Source organism: Heloderma suspectum, chromosome 7 (assembly GCF_057233095.1).
Source record: "Heloderma suspectum isolate Gila_16-S chromosome 7, 16-S_ref, whole genome shotgun sequence".
Taxonomy (NCBI): domain Eukaryota; kingdom Metazoa; phylum Chordata; class Lepidosauria; order Squamata; family Helodermatidae; genus Heloderma; species Heloderma suspectum.
This window is the reverse complement of record NC_139464.1, coordinates 23,142,055-23,158,525: the sequence shown is the minus strand read 5'-3', so window position 1 is coordinate 23,158,525 and position 16,471 is coordinate 23,142,055. Positions and strand designations below refer to the sequence as shown.

Here is a 16,471-nt window from a genome sequence, read left to right as displayed (position 1 = left end):
AGGGCTCAAGGATGGCATGAGGGTGCTTCCAAATGGGGAGGACTCCTAGTGCTACCAATCAAAAGGCACTGTGCAGCTATTCTGTCATTCCCTCCTTAACATTTTTTGTGGTAAGAAAAAGATGAAAGTAGTGGTGTAAAAACATGGGAGGGTTACAAGTAGAAGTTGATGTTCCTCTGTAAAATTCCATGAACTAGGCAGGGTGTTTGCACAATAAAAGCCTCTTCTGGAAGCACCCTGAATCTCTTGTGTTTGCCTAGGGGAAATGGTTGACATTTTTTTTTTGGATTTTTAAGGATAATTATTTTCTGTATAAAACCCACTGTGGCATGTTGGGGTTAGATGTGAGAGTGATATGCTTTAGGAATAGCATATGCAAGCATTTCAGAGAAAGGAATTACTGTTCCTTTCAGAGTTAAGAGACTGAAGGGCTTCAGACAGCTCCTGAAGAAGGAGACATCTCTGAAACTTGTAGGACACAATACATTTTCTTTTTTCAAGCACCAGAGCCTGCCTCCCCCTCCTTTGGGGTTAGCTGTGAGACACTCAGGGCTACTCATACAACAGCAACTATGGAGAGGGGAATTTATTTTATTCATTTTATTTAACATTCTATTCAGGCCTTTCCTTCCCTGCTGCAGTTGTAAAGAAAATCTCTCTTCTGAAGTGGTTACTTGCTGTGGGGGGAAATCCTGCTTTTGTGCCAATGTGGGATTTCCTTACAATGCAAAGACTCACTTCAAAGGCATTTAATATTTAGTTTGGCCCTGACTCTATGTGAAAGCAGGAAGGAAGTGGCTGACGTGTTTTAGCCACCGTTACGTATTAATAGATAATTTATGTTAAAACTTGAAAGAATCCTGTGGAACCTTTAAAAAGTAACTCATTTATTAAAGCACAAGCTTTTGTGACAAAGATGCCACGAGCCTCTTACTATGTTGAAAGCAATAAAAGGAAATGTGGCTTCTCCTCTAGAATTTGTGCTCAGTTGTTTGATTTTGAGAATGTGCCCTCAGGTAGGTGGGATCTCTACAGCTCAAGGAATTTTAGTCTAAGATCTACTCCACATCAAGGAGAACATGCTGTAGCAATCAAACATGCACTGGAAACAATATAATTTGGCTGACCCAGTGGCTGGTTTTCTCTCTGCCTCTTACAAGAATCATCTTTAGCATCTGTATAATGTTTATTAAGTGTCCAAAAAACTTCAGTAATCTCAGTAATCCTTACAACAATCCCAAAGAGTAGAACTGTATTATTATTCCCATAATGCAGATGGAGGACAACAATACGTTGTCTATTGCCACCTGGTATGTACCTTGCTGAAGTAAGAGTGAGACTTTCAAGTGGGGCCATGAAAAGTCACATCCCCAGTATTAACAGGAAACAACGTTGCTATTAACAACTGGTGTGATAACAGCCGACACTTGGGAAAGCAGGGCTTGTCTATGCAGGCTGAAATGCAGACAATGTTTGTCTAAAAACCGGTTTTAAGTTAAGGTTAAAAGCAACACATCTTGTAGACATGCTTATTCTCCACCCATCTATCCCCAGCCAACAAGAGAAGCAGGTGTGGCTTGGGGAACCTTCTTTGCCAGACCGGAAGAGGAGAGTAACCAGCAAAGGGATAGTTTTGTTTTGTTTTTTGTTTTCCCCTACAGTGTGTTTGAATACAATCATTGGGAATTTGTGAACCATCCCTTAAACTGGGGATGGATTTTGTTAGTGGGAGGAATCCAGATGTGAGTCAGATGCTTAGTATTGAGAGAGAAGAGGAAGGGAGGAACCCAATCGCTTGCAAACAAGGAAGGTAAGCTTCCCATCTTTTCTCTCCTGACTTTTCAGCTCTGCACATGTGTTTCATTCACAGAGATCTAATGCTTTTTATTTCAGAGGCAATCTACACATGTATGTCATAGTTTATGCAAACTAACTTGGAGGGGAAACGCTCTAACTGTTCAAGCTGCTCAGATCCCTAATGGTGCAGGATATGTTAATATGGCTGGAGGGGGGAAATTTGAAGTTAGATATGAATCTCCCACAAGTACTGGGGTGGTGTTGGTTTATGCCCCTCTCCCACTTCTGTAACAATGCAGCAACAACTGTCCAAACCTCAGTTACTCATAGTTTCTAAACATTCATGTCTGCATTGGGCATCACATTCAGGTAAGTCTTCATCAATGCATGGCATTTCTGCTCCCTAAAATCCTTGTATAGACATGCCCTACAAACAAAACCAGAATAAATTATAAAAATATGCATATTTATGCATTAAGCACACAACTCGAAGGACTTGGTCTACTTTGGTACTGAAGGGGAGCCAGAATCTACAAATCCATCAAACACTGGAACAAACAGAGTCAGAATCAAATACAGGAGCAGGCAAATGACAGTCAACCAGCTAAAATAACCTAGACCTGAGGCTGTTATCTTGATATTTTAACAAGCCCCAGACAGATCTTCAAGATCATAAATCCAACTCCCTTGACTGTGTAAACAAATTCCAAGCAAGGGTTTTCCTTCTAGGCTGTGCAGATACCGGTTATTAAAGCATTCCTGTGCAGTGGACTAGAGGACTAGAAATGTAGATTTTTAAAAGGAGCAAAGTGAGGATTTGCATGCTAATATTATATAGCAAAAAAAAAAAAAAATCCAGTTTCAAGATAAGGTATAAAATCAACAAAGCTTTCTTTCACGTCTGTCTCTCTCTCTGTCTCCTCCCCCCGGCCCCAATTTGGCTTTCTGGTATGCTGTTAAAGGGGAGGTTAATTGTGTATTACGTGACAATGTTACTTGTCTCTGTTGGACAGGATTTCTGAAGCAAAGATTTCATGGCATATACACAGTTCTGTTGCTTGCCAAGTTAGGGTTCAGAGCTGCTTCATGTCCCAGCACTTAGTATCAGGAAAATTCTGAATGGAGAAAGGTATAGCTCTTTCCTCAAGATTCATGAGGTGCTATAAGAAGGTAGTGACCTCTGCTAATCTCAGTTCATTCCTTCAAGGAATTAAATTTACTTGGCCTATCTGTCCAAATTTATTTAAGTTGCTGCAGAAACTACTTTTATTATTGACAAGATCCACACAATATTCAAATACATTTTTTTACACCATCAGTGGTGTTGTGGTATGCTTACCAGCACAGTGCTGGCTTAATTTATTGATGTGTAGAATCTTGGGCAAAACCTAATACTCGCATACCACAGATGACAATGGCAAAACTGCCAATTCTTTGTACCATGTTCTGATAACAGACCAACCAAAGTCGCACCAATATATACTGGCTTTGACATCCTGCAGTTATGAATAACTGACCTGCACTGATATCATGGAGCTTGTCAGACACAGGTGTCACAGCCTTTCTGGCAGCTGTTGGCTTAGCTCAGCCTTCCCCAACATGGTACCTGCCAGATGTTTTGGAATTCAGCTCCCATCAGCATTGCCAGTGGTCAATAATATTGGAGGCTTGGGCATCCATGACTAGGCAGCTGGATGCAAAGCAGAATGGAAGAGACTTTCCAACGTTACTTGCATGTTCACTGAGCAGTCTTCTTTAAATAAGCTGTGTAAGCACAGCTTTTCAGATGGCACCTTTTCTGTATAGACTAGGTGAACCACTGAATGGAAATGCACAAGCAACACTTGCTGCATATGGTATGTTATTATGGCAGGAGCACACTACTTAACAATTCTGTATGGGGGTGTTACACATTGATTTCTGACAGGTATGCAATACCTGTGTACGATTCACATTGCTTGACAGGTCAGAAGGTCAGTACTTCTACAGTCAGTAGCAGTAGTATGTCTGCTACTATAATCATACTTCAGTAATCCACATAGTTTTAGGAGCAGGTTTGCCACACCTTCCATTGCTTCTGTGGGTCCAACTGCTCAATCTACTTCCTGCCCTCTTGAGTGGCAAGAAGGGATGGTATGGGCATGCCCTTAGTGAAATCTCTTGTACCACAATTAACTTATACTAAAGGTTAGTTAGCTATTGTTTTGGAGTGGAATGCTAGGATAGATGGCGTGTGTGTGTGTGTGTGTGTGTGTGTGTGTTGTCCCCTGAAGCCAGAATAGCATGATCCATGCAAATCACCACATATGAAATGCTGCTGTTACCACTTTCAATAATATAATTTATGCAAACCTAGTGCTAACATACAAATGATGACTAATTCCAAAGCCACTAGTAGTATTTTGGTCATGCACGCAGATCCAGAGAGATCTTTCCTAGCAGTTATGTTCCTAAAGAATGCAAATTGGTTATATATGATTCACTGTTTATGTGTGACTCATTGTCCTTGCAAAAATTGTTGCCTAATGTCTTTGGGCATGGCTGGGCAGAAAAGTTATATAATAGTTGAACAACACAATGATGACCATAAATACACACAACCTTTTGTTTAATGATAGCTTAGGCAGCATCAAGTCATGCCCAGCCCACTTAAAAGCATGCAGATATTTTGAACGTGCTCTCCTGCCCTGGCTTCCCTGTTGTTATTCTCCTGAGGTCTTTTGCTGCCACCTCCAGGCTAAACCAAAAAGACAAGATTATTCAACTCAACATTTATCACACTGATCCCAGGACCCAACTTTAACACCTACTTCAGAAACGTGTGTGTCAACAGATCTTGGGACTTCTTTCACAGAAATGAGATATAGGTCTTTATATTGCTGATCTCAAAGGACAAAATACTAAACAGATAATTTGCAGTTTCTCTCTTTTCATCCAGACCAACTCCTCATCACAGCTCTGTGAAATCTTTCCTCAGTCACCACAGTCTCACTTTTCTGTACCTTCAGCTATCAGCTAACATCCCACATCAGGGATTTCTATCAACAGATCCACAAATCTCCTAGCAATTTCAACCATCCTTTCCCAATTAAATTCTGTGGTAGGTAATATAGGCTTGAATGCTCACAAGCCTGGATAATGCTCACAAGCCTTGTCTTGTCTTCCTTGGGTTGGCATGTGCCCACAACTTCTTCCTCCTTCCACAGAAGTTCCTCGGGGCCCCTAGTCCAGGGTGGTGTGGGGTTCCCCAAGACCTCAATTGCAAAATGCTGACTCAAACATTCCTAGGGTGGGTTGTATTCAAGATAAAAGCCCCTCTCTGTAGGTCTAAGGAAGCTTCCAGATAGAGGGCTCATTGTTGTTGTTCAGTCGTTCAGTCGTGTCCGACTCTTCGTGACCCCATGGACCATAGCACGCCAGGCCTTCCTGTCCAGCGCTCTCTCCCGGAGTGTACTCAAGTTCATATTCATTGCATCGGTGATGCTATCTAGCCATCTCATCCTCTGCCGTCCCCTTCTCCTTTTGCCTTCAGTCTTTCCCAGCATCAGGGTCTTTTCCAGAGAGTTTTCTCTTCGCATTAGGTGGCCAAAATATTTGAGCTTCAGCTTCAGTATCTGTCCTTCCAATGAGCACTCAGGGTTGATTTCCTTTAGGATGGACTGATTTGACCTCCTTGCAGTCCAGGGGACTCGGAAGAGTCTTCTCCAGCACCACGTTCGAAAGCATCCATTCTTTGGCGCTCAGCCTTCCTTATAGTCCAGCTCTCACAGCCATACATTACTACTGGGAAAACCATAGCTTTGATTAGACGGACCTTTGTCGGCAAGGTGATGTCTCTGCTTCTTACTATGCTGTCTAGGTTTGCCATAGCTTTCCTCCCAAGGAGCAAGTGTCTTTTAATTTCATGGCTGCAGTCACCGTCTACGGTGATCTTGGAGCCCAAGAAAGTAAAATCTGTCACTGCTTCCATTTCTTCCCCTTCTATATGCCAGGAAGTGATGGGGCCAGATGCCATGATCTTAGTTTTTTTAATGTTGAGTTTCAAACCAGCTTTTGCACTCTCCTCTTTCACCCTCAACAAGAGGCTCTTTAGATCCTCTTCGCTTTCTGCCATTAGGGTGGTATCATCTGCATATCAGAGGTTGTTGATAATTCTCCCGGCAATCTTAATTCCGACCTCTGATTCATCCAACCCGGCATTTCTCATGATGTACTCTGCATATAAGTTAAATAAGCAGGGTGACAATATGCAGCCTTGTCGTACTCCTTTCCCAATTTTGAACCACTCGGTTGTTCCATGTCCGGTTCTTACTGTTGCTTCTTGACCCTCGTACAGGTTTCTCAGGAGACAGGTAAGGTGGTCTGGTACTCCCATCACTTTAAGAATTTGCCACATTTTGTTGTGATCCACACAATCAAAGGCTTTAGCGTAGTCAATGAAGCAGAAATAGATGATTTTCTGGAATTCTCTTGCTTTCTCCATGATCCAGCGAACATTGGCGATTTGATCTCTAGTTCCTCTGCCTCTTCGAAACCCAGCTTGTACTTCCGGTAGTTCTCAGTTCGCATACTGCTGAAGCCTAGCTTGTAGGATTTTGAGCATCACCTTGCTGGCATGTGAAATGAGCGCAATTGTGCGGTAGTTTGAACACTCTTTGGCGTTGCCCTTCTTTGGAATTGGAATGTAAACTGACTTTTTCCGGTCTTGTGGCCATGGTTTAGTGTTCCAAATTTGTTGGCATATTGAATGCAGCACTTTAACAGCATCATCTTTTAGGATTTAAATAGCTCAGCTGGAATACTGTCATCTCCGCTAGCTTTGTTGTTACTAATGCCTCCTAAGGCCCACTTGACTTCACTCTCGAGGATGTCCGGCTCAAGTTCAGTGGCCGCACTATCATGGCTATCAGGGACATTCAGATCTTTCCTGTATAGTTCTTCTGTGTATTCTTTCCACCTCTTCTTAATCTCATCTGCTTCTGTTAGGTCCCTGCCTTCTTTGTCCTTTATCATGCCCGTCTTTGCACAAAACGTTCCCTTGAGATCTCCGATTTTCTTGAAGAGATCTCTAGTCTTTCCCATTCTGTTGTTTTCCTCAATTTCTTTGCATTGTTCATTTAAGAAGGCCTTCTTGTCTCTCCTTGCTATTCTCTGGAACTCTGCATTTAGTTGGATATATCTTCCCCTTTCTCCCTTGCTTTTCACTTCCCTTCTTTCCTCAGCTACTTGTAAAGCCTCATCAGACAGCCACTTTGCTTTCTTGCATTTCTTTTTCTTTGGGATGGATTTTGTTGCTGCCTCCTGAACAATGTTACGGACCTCCGCCCATAGTTCCTCAGGCACTCTGTCTATCAGGTCTAATCCCTGAAATCTATTCCTCACCTCCACTGTATATTTATAAGGGATATGATTGAGGTCATACCTGAATGGTTTAGTGGTTTTCCGTACGTTCTTCAATTTAAGCTGAAATTTTGCAACAAGAAGCTCATGATCTGAGCCACAGTCAGCTCCAGGTCTTGTTTTTACTGACTGTATAGAGCTTCTCCATCTTTGACTGCAAAGGACATAATCAATCTGATTTCGATATTGACCATCTGGTGATGTCCATGTGTAGAGTCGCCTCTTGTGCTGTTGGAAAAGAGTGTTTGCTATGATCAGCGTGTTCTCTTGGCAAAACTCTATTAGCCTTTGTCCTGCTTCATTTTGTACACCAAGGCCATGCCTGCCTGTTATCCCGGTGATTTCTTGACTTCCTACTTTAGCATTCCAATCCCCTATGATGAAGAGGACATCTTTTTTTGGTGTTAGTTCTAGAAGGTGTTGTAGGTCTTCATAGAACCGATCAACCTCAGCTTCTTCGGCATCAGTGGTTGGGGCATAGACTTGAATTACTGTGATGTTGAATGGTTTGCCTTGGATTCGTACTGAGATCATTCTATCGTTTTTAAGATTGTACCCCAGTACTGCTTTTCCCACCCTTTTGTTGACTATGAGTGCTACTCCATTTCTTCTAAGGGATTCTTGCCCACCGTAGTAGATATGATGGTCACCTGAATTAAATTCGCCCATGCCTGTCCATTTGAGTTTGCTGATTCCCAAGATGTCGATGTTCAATCTTGCCATCTCATGTTTGACCACCTCTAGCTTACCTTGATTCATTGATCTGACATTCCAGGTTCCTAAACAATATTGTTTTTTACAGAATCGGATTTTCTTTTCACCACCAGACACATCCACAGCTGAGTGACCTTTCGGCTTTGGCCCAGCCGCTTCACTCTTTCTGGCGCTACTTGGAAATACCCTCTGCTCTTCCCCAGTAGTATATTGGACACCTTCCGACCTGAGGGTCTCATCTTCCGGCGTCATCTCTTTTAGCCTTGTGATACTTTCCATGGGGTTTTCTTGGCAAGAATACTGGAGTGGGTTGCGATTTCCTTCTCCAGTGTACCACATTTTGTCAGAACTCTCCGCCATGACCTGTCCGTCTTGGGTGGCCCTGCACGGCATATCTTATGGCTTCACTGAGTTACGCAAGCCCCTTCGCCACAACAAGGCAGTGATCCATGAAGAGGGCTCATACTGCCTAGCAACCAGATGCCATTGTGCAGCAATTCTGTCTTTCTTTCCTTAATGGATTTTCTGCAGTAAGGGAAAATATAGAAGAAGTGGTAGGAAAACACGGGAGGATTATGAGTGGAAGACATCATCATCTGACTGCCCTGTAAAATTCTCTGAAAGGCAGGGCAACGGTACTATAAGGACATAATCCTATGCACGTTGAGACAGAAAAAAGACTTACAACTCTTAGTTGGCTGGGGAATGCTGGGAGTTGTAGGACCTTTTTCTGTCTAAACTTGTATAGGATTGTGCTGCCCTAAAAATGTGGTGTATCAGTAAGAATGTCAGACCAGGACTGGGGAGAACCAGGTTCATATTCCCATTCAGACATGAAGCTTGTGGGGTGACCTGAGGCCAGTCATGGTCTCTTAGCCTAACTTGCCTTACAGAATTGTTGTGATGATAACACGGGGAAGGGGAGAACCGTGTACATTGCCTTGAGCTCCTCGGAGGAGAGGCAGGATATAAATGTAATAAATGCATCAATGTGCACCAATGTATCCAAGTTTTTGGATGTTCACAAAATCTTACCTGGGACTGCTGGTAGGACTTTTTTCTGTCTCATCATGCATAGGATTGCACACTAAAAGTCTTTTAATTGGGAAGCACCCTGATTGCCTCATCTATTGGTCTCAGGCTTGTGGCTAGTGAATATTGAGCCCCCACATTTTCTTCCTGCTCACACCCTTTTTCTTCATTGCAGAGCAACAACTCAATCAACTTGCTTCTGAGTAAACATGCTGAAGATCACCCTGCATATTTTATTCTAGTGGCACTGAGTTCCTATTTCTTACCACCGTGGACTTAGGGCAAGTTTGTGTTCATATGGGCAGGGAGCGGGGTGGGGAAATACACATTCTATTACCAAAGGGAGGACAGGAAATGTTCCTCGTCCAGACAGGTTTAAGAAGAAAAAGTGGGGAGAGAAGCTATCCATCTGACTTCACTAAAGATCGTAGAAGACGTCTCCCGGAGTTGATTAAATGATAAACTGCCATTCTCTTTTTGAACTGACACTGTCATTTGTTATTGAATTATATCCTTGGCAAGTAGTATATCAAAGAGGCAGTAATGGTGTTCTCTCTCCCAGCTGAGCAAAGGCAGAGAGGAAAGTGCCCCTGTGTTTAAAAGAATTTTCCTGTGTCAGCAGCTGCCGCCACCATGAAACAACATCCCCAAGGAACAATGAGGAACAAGAAGAAGATTAGGTCAGTGCTTTTTGCTCCTTGCCTTTTTAAGGCGATTTTGCTCTCCAGCAGTACAAATGATGCTTAGCTTGGCAGCTGGGAGCTGGTGGACAGGATGCAGCATAGGATAGTTCAAACAGAAGGTAGAGTAGGATCTCTGGGTGATTTGCTCTACATCAACAAAGGGTTCTGACTCCCGGCTGCTTAACAGCAGCAACAGAAATATGACTTTTCCCATCTAAATTAGGCTGCTGAAATGAAGAAAGCTTGGGGTAACCAAGAGTGGACATCTGTGTGAAAGGACTTGTATGCTCAGTTTAGTTAGTTAGTTAGTTAGTTTATTTTCAGTATTTGTATACTGCTGCACATCCAAAGACCTTGGAGTGGTGAACAGCAGACAGGGTAAAGAATAAAAACACCAAGTTAATTTTTTTCCTGGTGCTAAAAACAAATTCCTAGGCTTAGATTGTGCTCAGAAGCATGCTGGTCTTTAATTTTAAGTGTATGTGTTTTGCACCTGGTTGGTGGATCTTGGGGTCTACCTAAAAATCAAACAAAGTAGTTCTGACTATTCTTAAGTCTGCACACCCCTGGAATAATTAATGCCCTGTCTGTTTAACCCATTTCATTTTTATTTTGCTTGGAAAGGCTGAGCAGCCCAACTCCATGTTGTAGTTGTAGGGTAGCCTAGAACCAATGCTAAACTTGCTTGGCGGGGCTGGCAGCTACCTGTGAGCTTGGTCCTCCCAGTGTCCAATGATGCTCTAGCCGGTATCTTTCCTTATGATTCTAGGCAGTAACAGAATCATGGTATGGAAAGAGTGGACAGAGAAAATCCTCCCACCCCCTGCCCAATAATGCTAGTACTCAGGGTGACCTAATGAAACTGATGGGAAGTAGGTTCAGGAAAAACCAAAGAAGATGCTTCTTTATGCAAGGCCTTAATTTGCTTAAAGAGCAATCCTATGTTCTCTGGGAGAGCATCCCAGGGACCATAGGATTTTTCAGTTTCCTCCTCCTGAGGCCGTAGATACTCCTACAACCTCAGGAGGGGGATTCTGAGTTCCTATCCTTCCCCTTGCCCCCCCGCCCCCTGCCAGCATAGAAAGGACTATGGCTGCTGCTTCCCAAGATTGCAAAAGTGACTTCAGGGAAGCAAAAAGGGGGGCATTCCAGTTGGCAGAGAGGGAAGAGGCTGGGACCTATAGTATCCTCTCCACAGTAGCCTTTCCAATTATGGTCCCACCCCTGGCAGTGCAGCTTCTCGAGATGGACTCATACAGATTACTGGGGTTGTCCATGTCCGTGTATATGTGCGCATATGCAGGTGGTCCCCAACCCCTGAGCTAGCATCACATGTGGCCCTCAGGACTGGAAACACTACACTAGGTGTTTCTGTTGCACCCCTACACTAGGTGATCCTGTTGGTCTGATCCAGCTAGGCTCTTTTTCTCATTGTTCCAACATGTGCATTGCAAATAAATGTGGCAGCCAGGACTCATGCAGTAGCAGATAGCAAAGAAATGGGAGGGTAATGAAGACTCCTGCCATGTTTCATTCATGGGATTCAATTCAACTCCCACATGACAGTACAAGAAAGGAAATAAAGTTTACAAACTGCCTCTCTTTCTCTGTTGTGTGCCTGCAGAAAAAGATTATGGCTAGAAATGGGTGATTAGACAGATTGGGTAGTGGGGCCAGAGAAGCACGTTTGTACTTACGCATGAAACTTGAAGGGAAACAGGATTTCGTTAGAGGGGTGTTTATGGAGGAAAGGAGACGCAGCTTGGAATACGATGCAGTGACCTGGGGCTTTGGGGAGAGATTTGGAGGGGAAATGATAACTGTTCATCTGAATTTAGGATTGTCACTGAGGGTTTTTCCTAACTTGAGATCCCAGAATGCTCTGGTACTCCCATCAAGGTCAGGAATGGCTACATGTTTTGATAGGTCTGTTGTCTTCCATGAGAGCAGAGGTTCATTTGGTATTTTAAACTGTATGCCTTAAACAGCCTTCCCCAACCTAGTGCCCTCCAGATGTGCTGGACTACAGCTGATGGGAGTTGTAGTCCAGCACATCCGAAGGGTACTAGGTTGGGGAAAGCTGACCTAAAACATCAGAAGTGTACACTTAAAAAATAACAATGCATGAGCTAGTCCCAAAATGAATGGTTTATTTAGAGGATGACATGTATTGTTAGTAAAGTCTCAGTATTCCTTATCCAGATTAGATTTACCTTGAAAGGTTGATTACAGCACAGAGGAAGTATATCATCTGAAAGCATGCTCATTCTATTTAAGCATCTGAATGCCAAGAAAGCGGCTGTGCTCTGCTAACCTTTCTCCTTTTTCTTTCCAGCCTTCCAGCAAAGTTAATCAATGGAGGTGTAGCAGGGCTTGTGGGAGTGACTTGTGTTTTCCCTATTGATTTGGCCAAAACCCGTCTCCAGAACCAGCAAGGACAAGCAGTCTACACTGGAATGTATGTATTCCAGGGCTTGGTTTGGTGTGATGTGGGGTAGCAGAGGACATCAGATTTGGAGCTTAATGGAGTCCAAGCGTGTTCTTATTACAGTGGCAAGAAAAAGTTTGTGAACCCCTTAGGATTGTCACATGTTTCTCACCTAAAATGTTATTAGATCTTAATCTAACCCCATAATCCTAGATAAAGTACAATAGATAACCTGGGTAAACAAATGACATACAAACATGATGGTTTGTCAACGTTTATTTATTCACAACTGATTTAACATTCAATATCCATGTGTGAAAAGTTTGTGAACCTTTAGATTCAGTACCTGGTGGCACCCCCTTGAGCAATAATGACTTCAAGTAAGCATTTCCTATAACTGTTGGTCAGTCTCTCACATCAGTTTTGAGGAACTTTGGCCCATTCCTCCTTACAGAACTGTTTCAGCTCCATGACATTTCAGGACTTCCTTGCATGAACAGCTTGCTTCAGGTCCTGCCACAACATTTTGATAGGGTTTAGGTCTGGGCTTCTGGCTAGGCCATTCTAAAACACAGAATTTCTTCTTCTGCAGCCATTATTTTGTATGTTTCGGATCATTGTCACATTGCATGACCCACTTTCGGTTCAGTGTCAGCTCCCGGACAGATGGCCGGACAGATTCCTCTAGAATCTTCTGATACACTGCAGAATTCATGGTTGTGTGAACGATGGCAAGCCATCCAGGTCCTGAGACAGTGAAGCAGGCCCAAACCATCACATTCCCACCACCATGCTTGACAGTTGGGATGAGGTTCTTCTGTTCAAACTCAGTGCTTATTTTTCACCAAACATGTTTCTCATTGAGGCCAAAAAGTTCTACCTTTGACTCATCTGTCCAGAGAACATTGTTCCAGAAGTCTTGGAATCATCTTTAGCGAACTTCAGACAGACAGCAATATTATTTTTGGAGAGCAGTGGTTTCCTCCTGACTGTTCTCCTATGAATACCATTCTTGTTCAGTCTTTTTCTGATCATGGAGTCATGAACACTCACATTAGCCAAGGTGAGCATGGCCTGCAGATCCTTGGATGTTGCTCTGGGGTTCTTTTTGATTTCCCGGATGATGTGCTGGTTTGTTCTTGTTGACTGCTCCTGGGTAGACTGACTGTGGTCTTGAACCTTCTCCATTTGTAGACTGAGAGTGGGTTGGTGGAGCCCCAAATTCTTAGAAATGGTTTTGTATCCCTTTCTAGACTGATGAGCAGCAATAACTGCTTTTCTGAGGTCCTCAGAGATGTCTTTTGATCGTGGCATGATGTGTTTCCACACAACCGTATTGTGAAGACCAAACTCACAAAGTTTCTTTTATAGGGTGGGGCCTCCCAAACTCACCCCTGAAGATCTATGTAATTACTTAAACACCTGATTCTAATTGTTCCCTTTAACTGAGCTGATGCAACCAGCAGTTCACGTATTGTTTGCCTAATTTATACATTGTTTTATTTCACAAGACACAGAATTGGTTAATATAAACTCTATTGGATATTTAGAAAAGGACTGGATAGCCTACCACAAAGACTATCATGGTAAAACTATGGAATTTCCGTAATTATCATTAGGGTTTTCAAACTTTTTCTGACCACTGTATGCATCTTCCAACCATGAACAGCTGAAATCTTTCCAAGTTCTCTCTCTTCTTTTCCCTAGTTCATAAAGATCATGTTCCTAGAGAATGTTATGGAATTAATTTTCTCAGTCTTATATATTTCACAATTGCAAAGGACTTAATCAGTGTCTCACATATCAGGCTCCATAGCTAGAAGGTGTCCCTCATTTCGGGAAATTTCATCCGGCAAACCTGTATGGAAGCTATTTCAAACTAGTCTTGAGGAATATGGCAGCTAACATAGATGCGTCTTTGTTAACAGGCAACCCAATTTCTCGTAGGGAAGTTTGAAAATATAATAACGACAACAAAGAGTATTGTGGCACCTTAAAAACTTTTTTTAAATGACATAAGCTTTTGTGGACTAGAGGCCATTTCATCAGATGTGTGAGGTGTGTTATTCTCAAGTACTCTTAACCAGGGAGGCCTTGGTTTGGCAGAGCAAGGAGGCTGCCTCAGGCAACAGATGCTGGAGGACAGGGAGTGACCGTGAGGTGTTGGAGGGCAGAGCTGTTTGTGCCATGCAGCCCTTAGATCTGGTGGAAAATGCTGGCCCATTACCACTGATGAAGTAAGATTCAACTGCCAGTCTAGTTGGCTTCTTTACATGGAATAGAGCTTCAGCTATTGGGCGGTATAGAAATGAAATAAAAAAAATAAAAAATGGGGATATGTGTGCCATTTTGACTTCCCCTCAGGCAGAAAAATGTCTTAGGCCAGCCGTGGTGTTGACTGAGGATAACACTTTGTGCATCTGATGAAGGTAGAGTCTGCAGAAAGAGAGAGAAAGGGGAGTGTCAGAAAGAGGTGGTTCTGGCCCCGCCTACAGAAGGCAAAAAAAAAGTTTGCCATCTGTGAGAGAGTAATCCTGTGGTCCCTGGGTGAGTGTCCCAGGGACCATAGGACAGCTTGGAACCCCCCTCTTTCAGAGATAGTACTCTGACCTCAGAAGGGGGAGTCGGAGATCTGACCCCCTGCCCTGCCTCCTCACAGCTAGCTTAGAGAGAACCACACCAGCTGCCCTCCAAGATCTGAAAAGTGACCTTGGAGGAGGAGGAAAGGGGGAATTCCAGTGGACAGGGAGGGGAAGAGACTGGAGAGGCCAAGATACGAGTTATCCTGAGCCTCCTCCAGCCCCCTCCTCTCCCACTCTGAAGTGCCCTCACTAGAAGGGCTATAAATCCCACCTAGTGAAAAACACCCAAGACAGAGGACGGAAAGGCAAAGATGGCCTCTGCTGCTCATCCCGTCCTGCTGGCTTCAGCCCGGCAGGTCATAGGAAACCTGGAAGCTTCCAAGTTTGGGGGCTTCTGAGCAGCGAGGACACAATCTATAGGATTGTGCCTTGAAATAGGTTTCTGTTAGTACTGAAAATTGTGGGTTAAAAGGAATTGTTTAGTGTGTTGTGGCTTAGACCCCACCTCTGCCATGTACATAATTGTTTGGGCAGGTTACTTGTCCTTTGTAACTGGCAATGCCTCCCATGGCAGCTGTTTTGTGGTGGTGCCCAGGACAGTTTCCCATGGGCCCCAAAAGGTTGCCTATCCTGACTCAGACTAGCTAGTGTTACACTAGCGTTAAGATATGACCATTGTCAACTGTTGGCTGTTCTATTTATTTATATATTAACAGTCTGTATCGTGCTTTTTGATTAAAATCCCACAAAGTAGCTAACATCCGATGACCAACAGAGATTGAGCAGAGCAGAGCTTTTGAGATGGGAGTTCCATAGTTTTGGTGCCATAGATGAGAAGACCTGTGCCATGTAACTACCCACCCAACCTTGGACAGTGAACATGGAGAAGTGGGATCCGGGAGATAGTTACAAATCTCATTCACAACCTTGAAATACCTCTTGCTCACTCTTTCTCTCTCTCTCTCTCTCTCTCTCTCATTATAGGCAGGATTGTTTGGTGAAGACTATTCACTCGGAGGGGTTCTTTGGCATGTATCGAGGTAATCTCTCTAAAAACTGAAGGGCCTCCCTTTGGCAGTGCAGTGCAATAGTACAAGGCATTGGATAAAATGTATTATTTTTGGTTAAATCACCTCAACTGAAAATATAAGACATGTTTTGAAAAACATTTGTGATAGGTTAAAATGAAATATTAAATATTGGCATTGCTAAGAGGACTTTTTGTAAAATGTGGAGTGTTTTAAAAATAATGCATGATATTAGTGGATGGGTTTTACACGGTTGTAAAATGGTTATTTATATTTTTGTAATTCCTTGAGGAAAGTAAGTATAGGGCAAGGGTGTAAAACCTGTGGTCCTTGAAATATATTAAGAGTCCATCTCCCATTAGTCCCAGCCACCCTGGTCAATAATCAGGGATTGTGGGAAGTTAAAATATACACAAACACCGTTGGAACGTTCACTTTTGGTTTTCTGTGGCATGGAGGTGCAACCGTCTCTGGTCAACCATTGCTTGCCCCAAGGCCAGAGAAGCAACCTCTGTGGAAAGTGTCTTTTCCCTGGAGCTCTTAAAGAAACAAATTTACAATAGGATGCTATTTCCAATCCAGGAGGCTGCTTTCCTACCTCTGTTTTGGCTAGTGTCCCTGTTGGAAGGATCTGACCTGCAGTTTTGACATCAGCCTCACTTGCCAGCATCCACCCTTCTTTGGTTGTGAGGACGATACACTCAGAATTCTTGTACTATGCAATTCGCAGCACTCCTTTCTAGCTTCCCTTGATTTCTTTCATAAAAGCATTAATTCCCCCTCTTAGAGTTGATTTAAACATGTAGA

At 43.2% G+C, this 16,471-nt stretch overlaps 1 protein-coding gene across 4 annotated transcripts in view; it reads left to right on the top strand.

Moving 5' to 3' along the window:
• Positions 1–1,596: 1,596 nt before the first annotated feature.
• The window catches only part of SLC25A18 (solute carrier family 25 member 18), a 24,387-nt gene continuing 9,512 nt past the window's right edge, over positions 1,597–16,471 (top strand). The window contains exons 1-4 of one of the 4 annotated variants that reach the window (XM_084809292.1): positions 1,597–1,810; positions 9,563–9,623; positions 11,962–12,084; positions 15,621–15,676. In XM_084809292.1, the coding sequence (XP_084665418.1) occupies positions 9,577–9,623; positions 11,962–12,084; positions 15,621–15,676 (226 nt within the window). In that variant the 5' untranslated portion in view covers positions 1,597–1,810; positions 9,563–9,576. Of the gene's footprint in view, positions 1,811–9,118; positions 9,624–11,961; positions 12,085–15,620; positions 15,677–16,471 lie in introns of all 4 variants that reach the window. The other 3 variants (XM_084809289.1, XM_084809290.1, XM_084809291.1) reach the window with 3 other exon arrangements.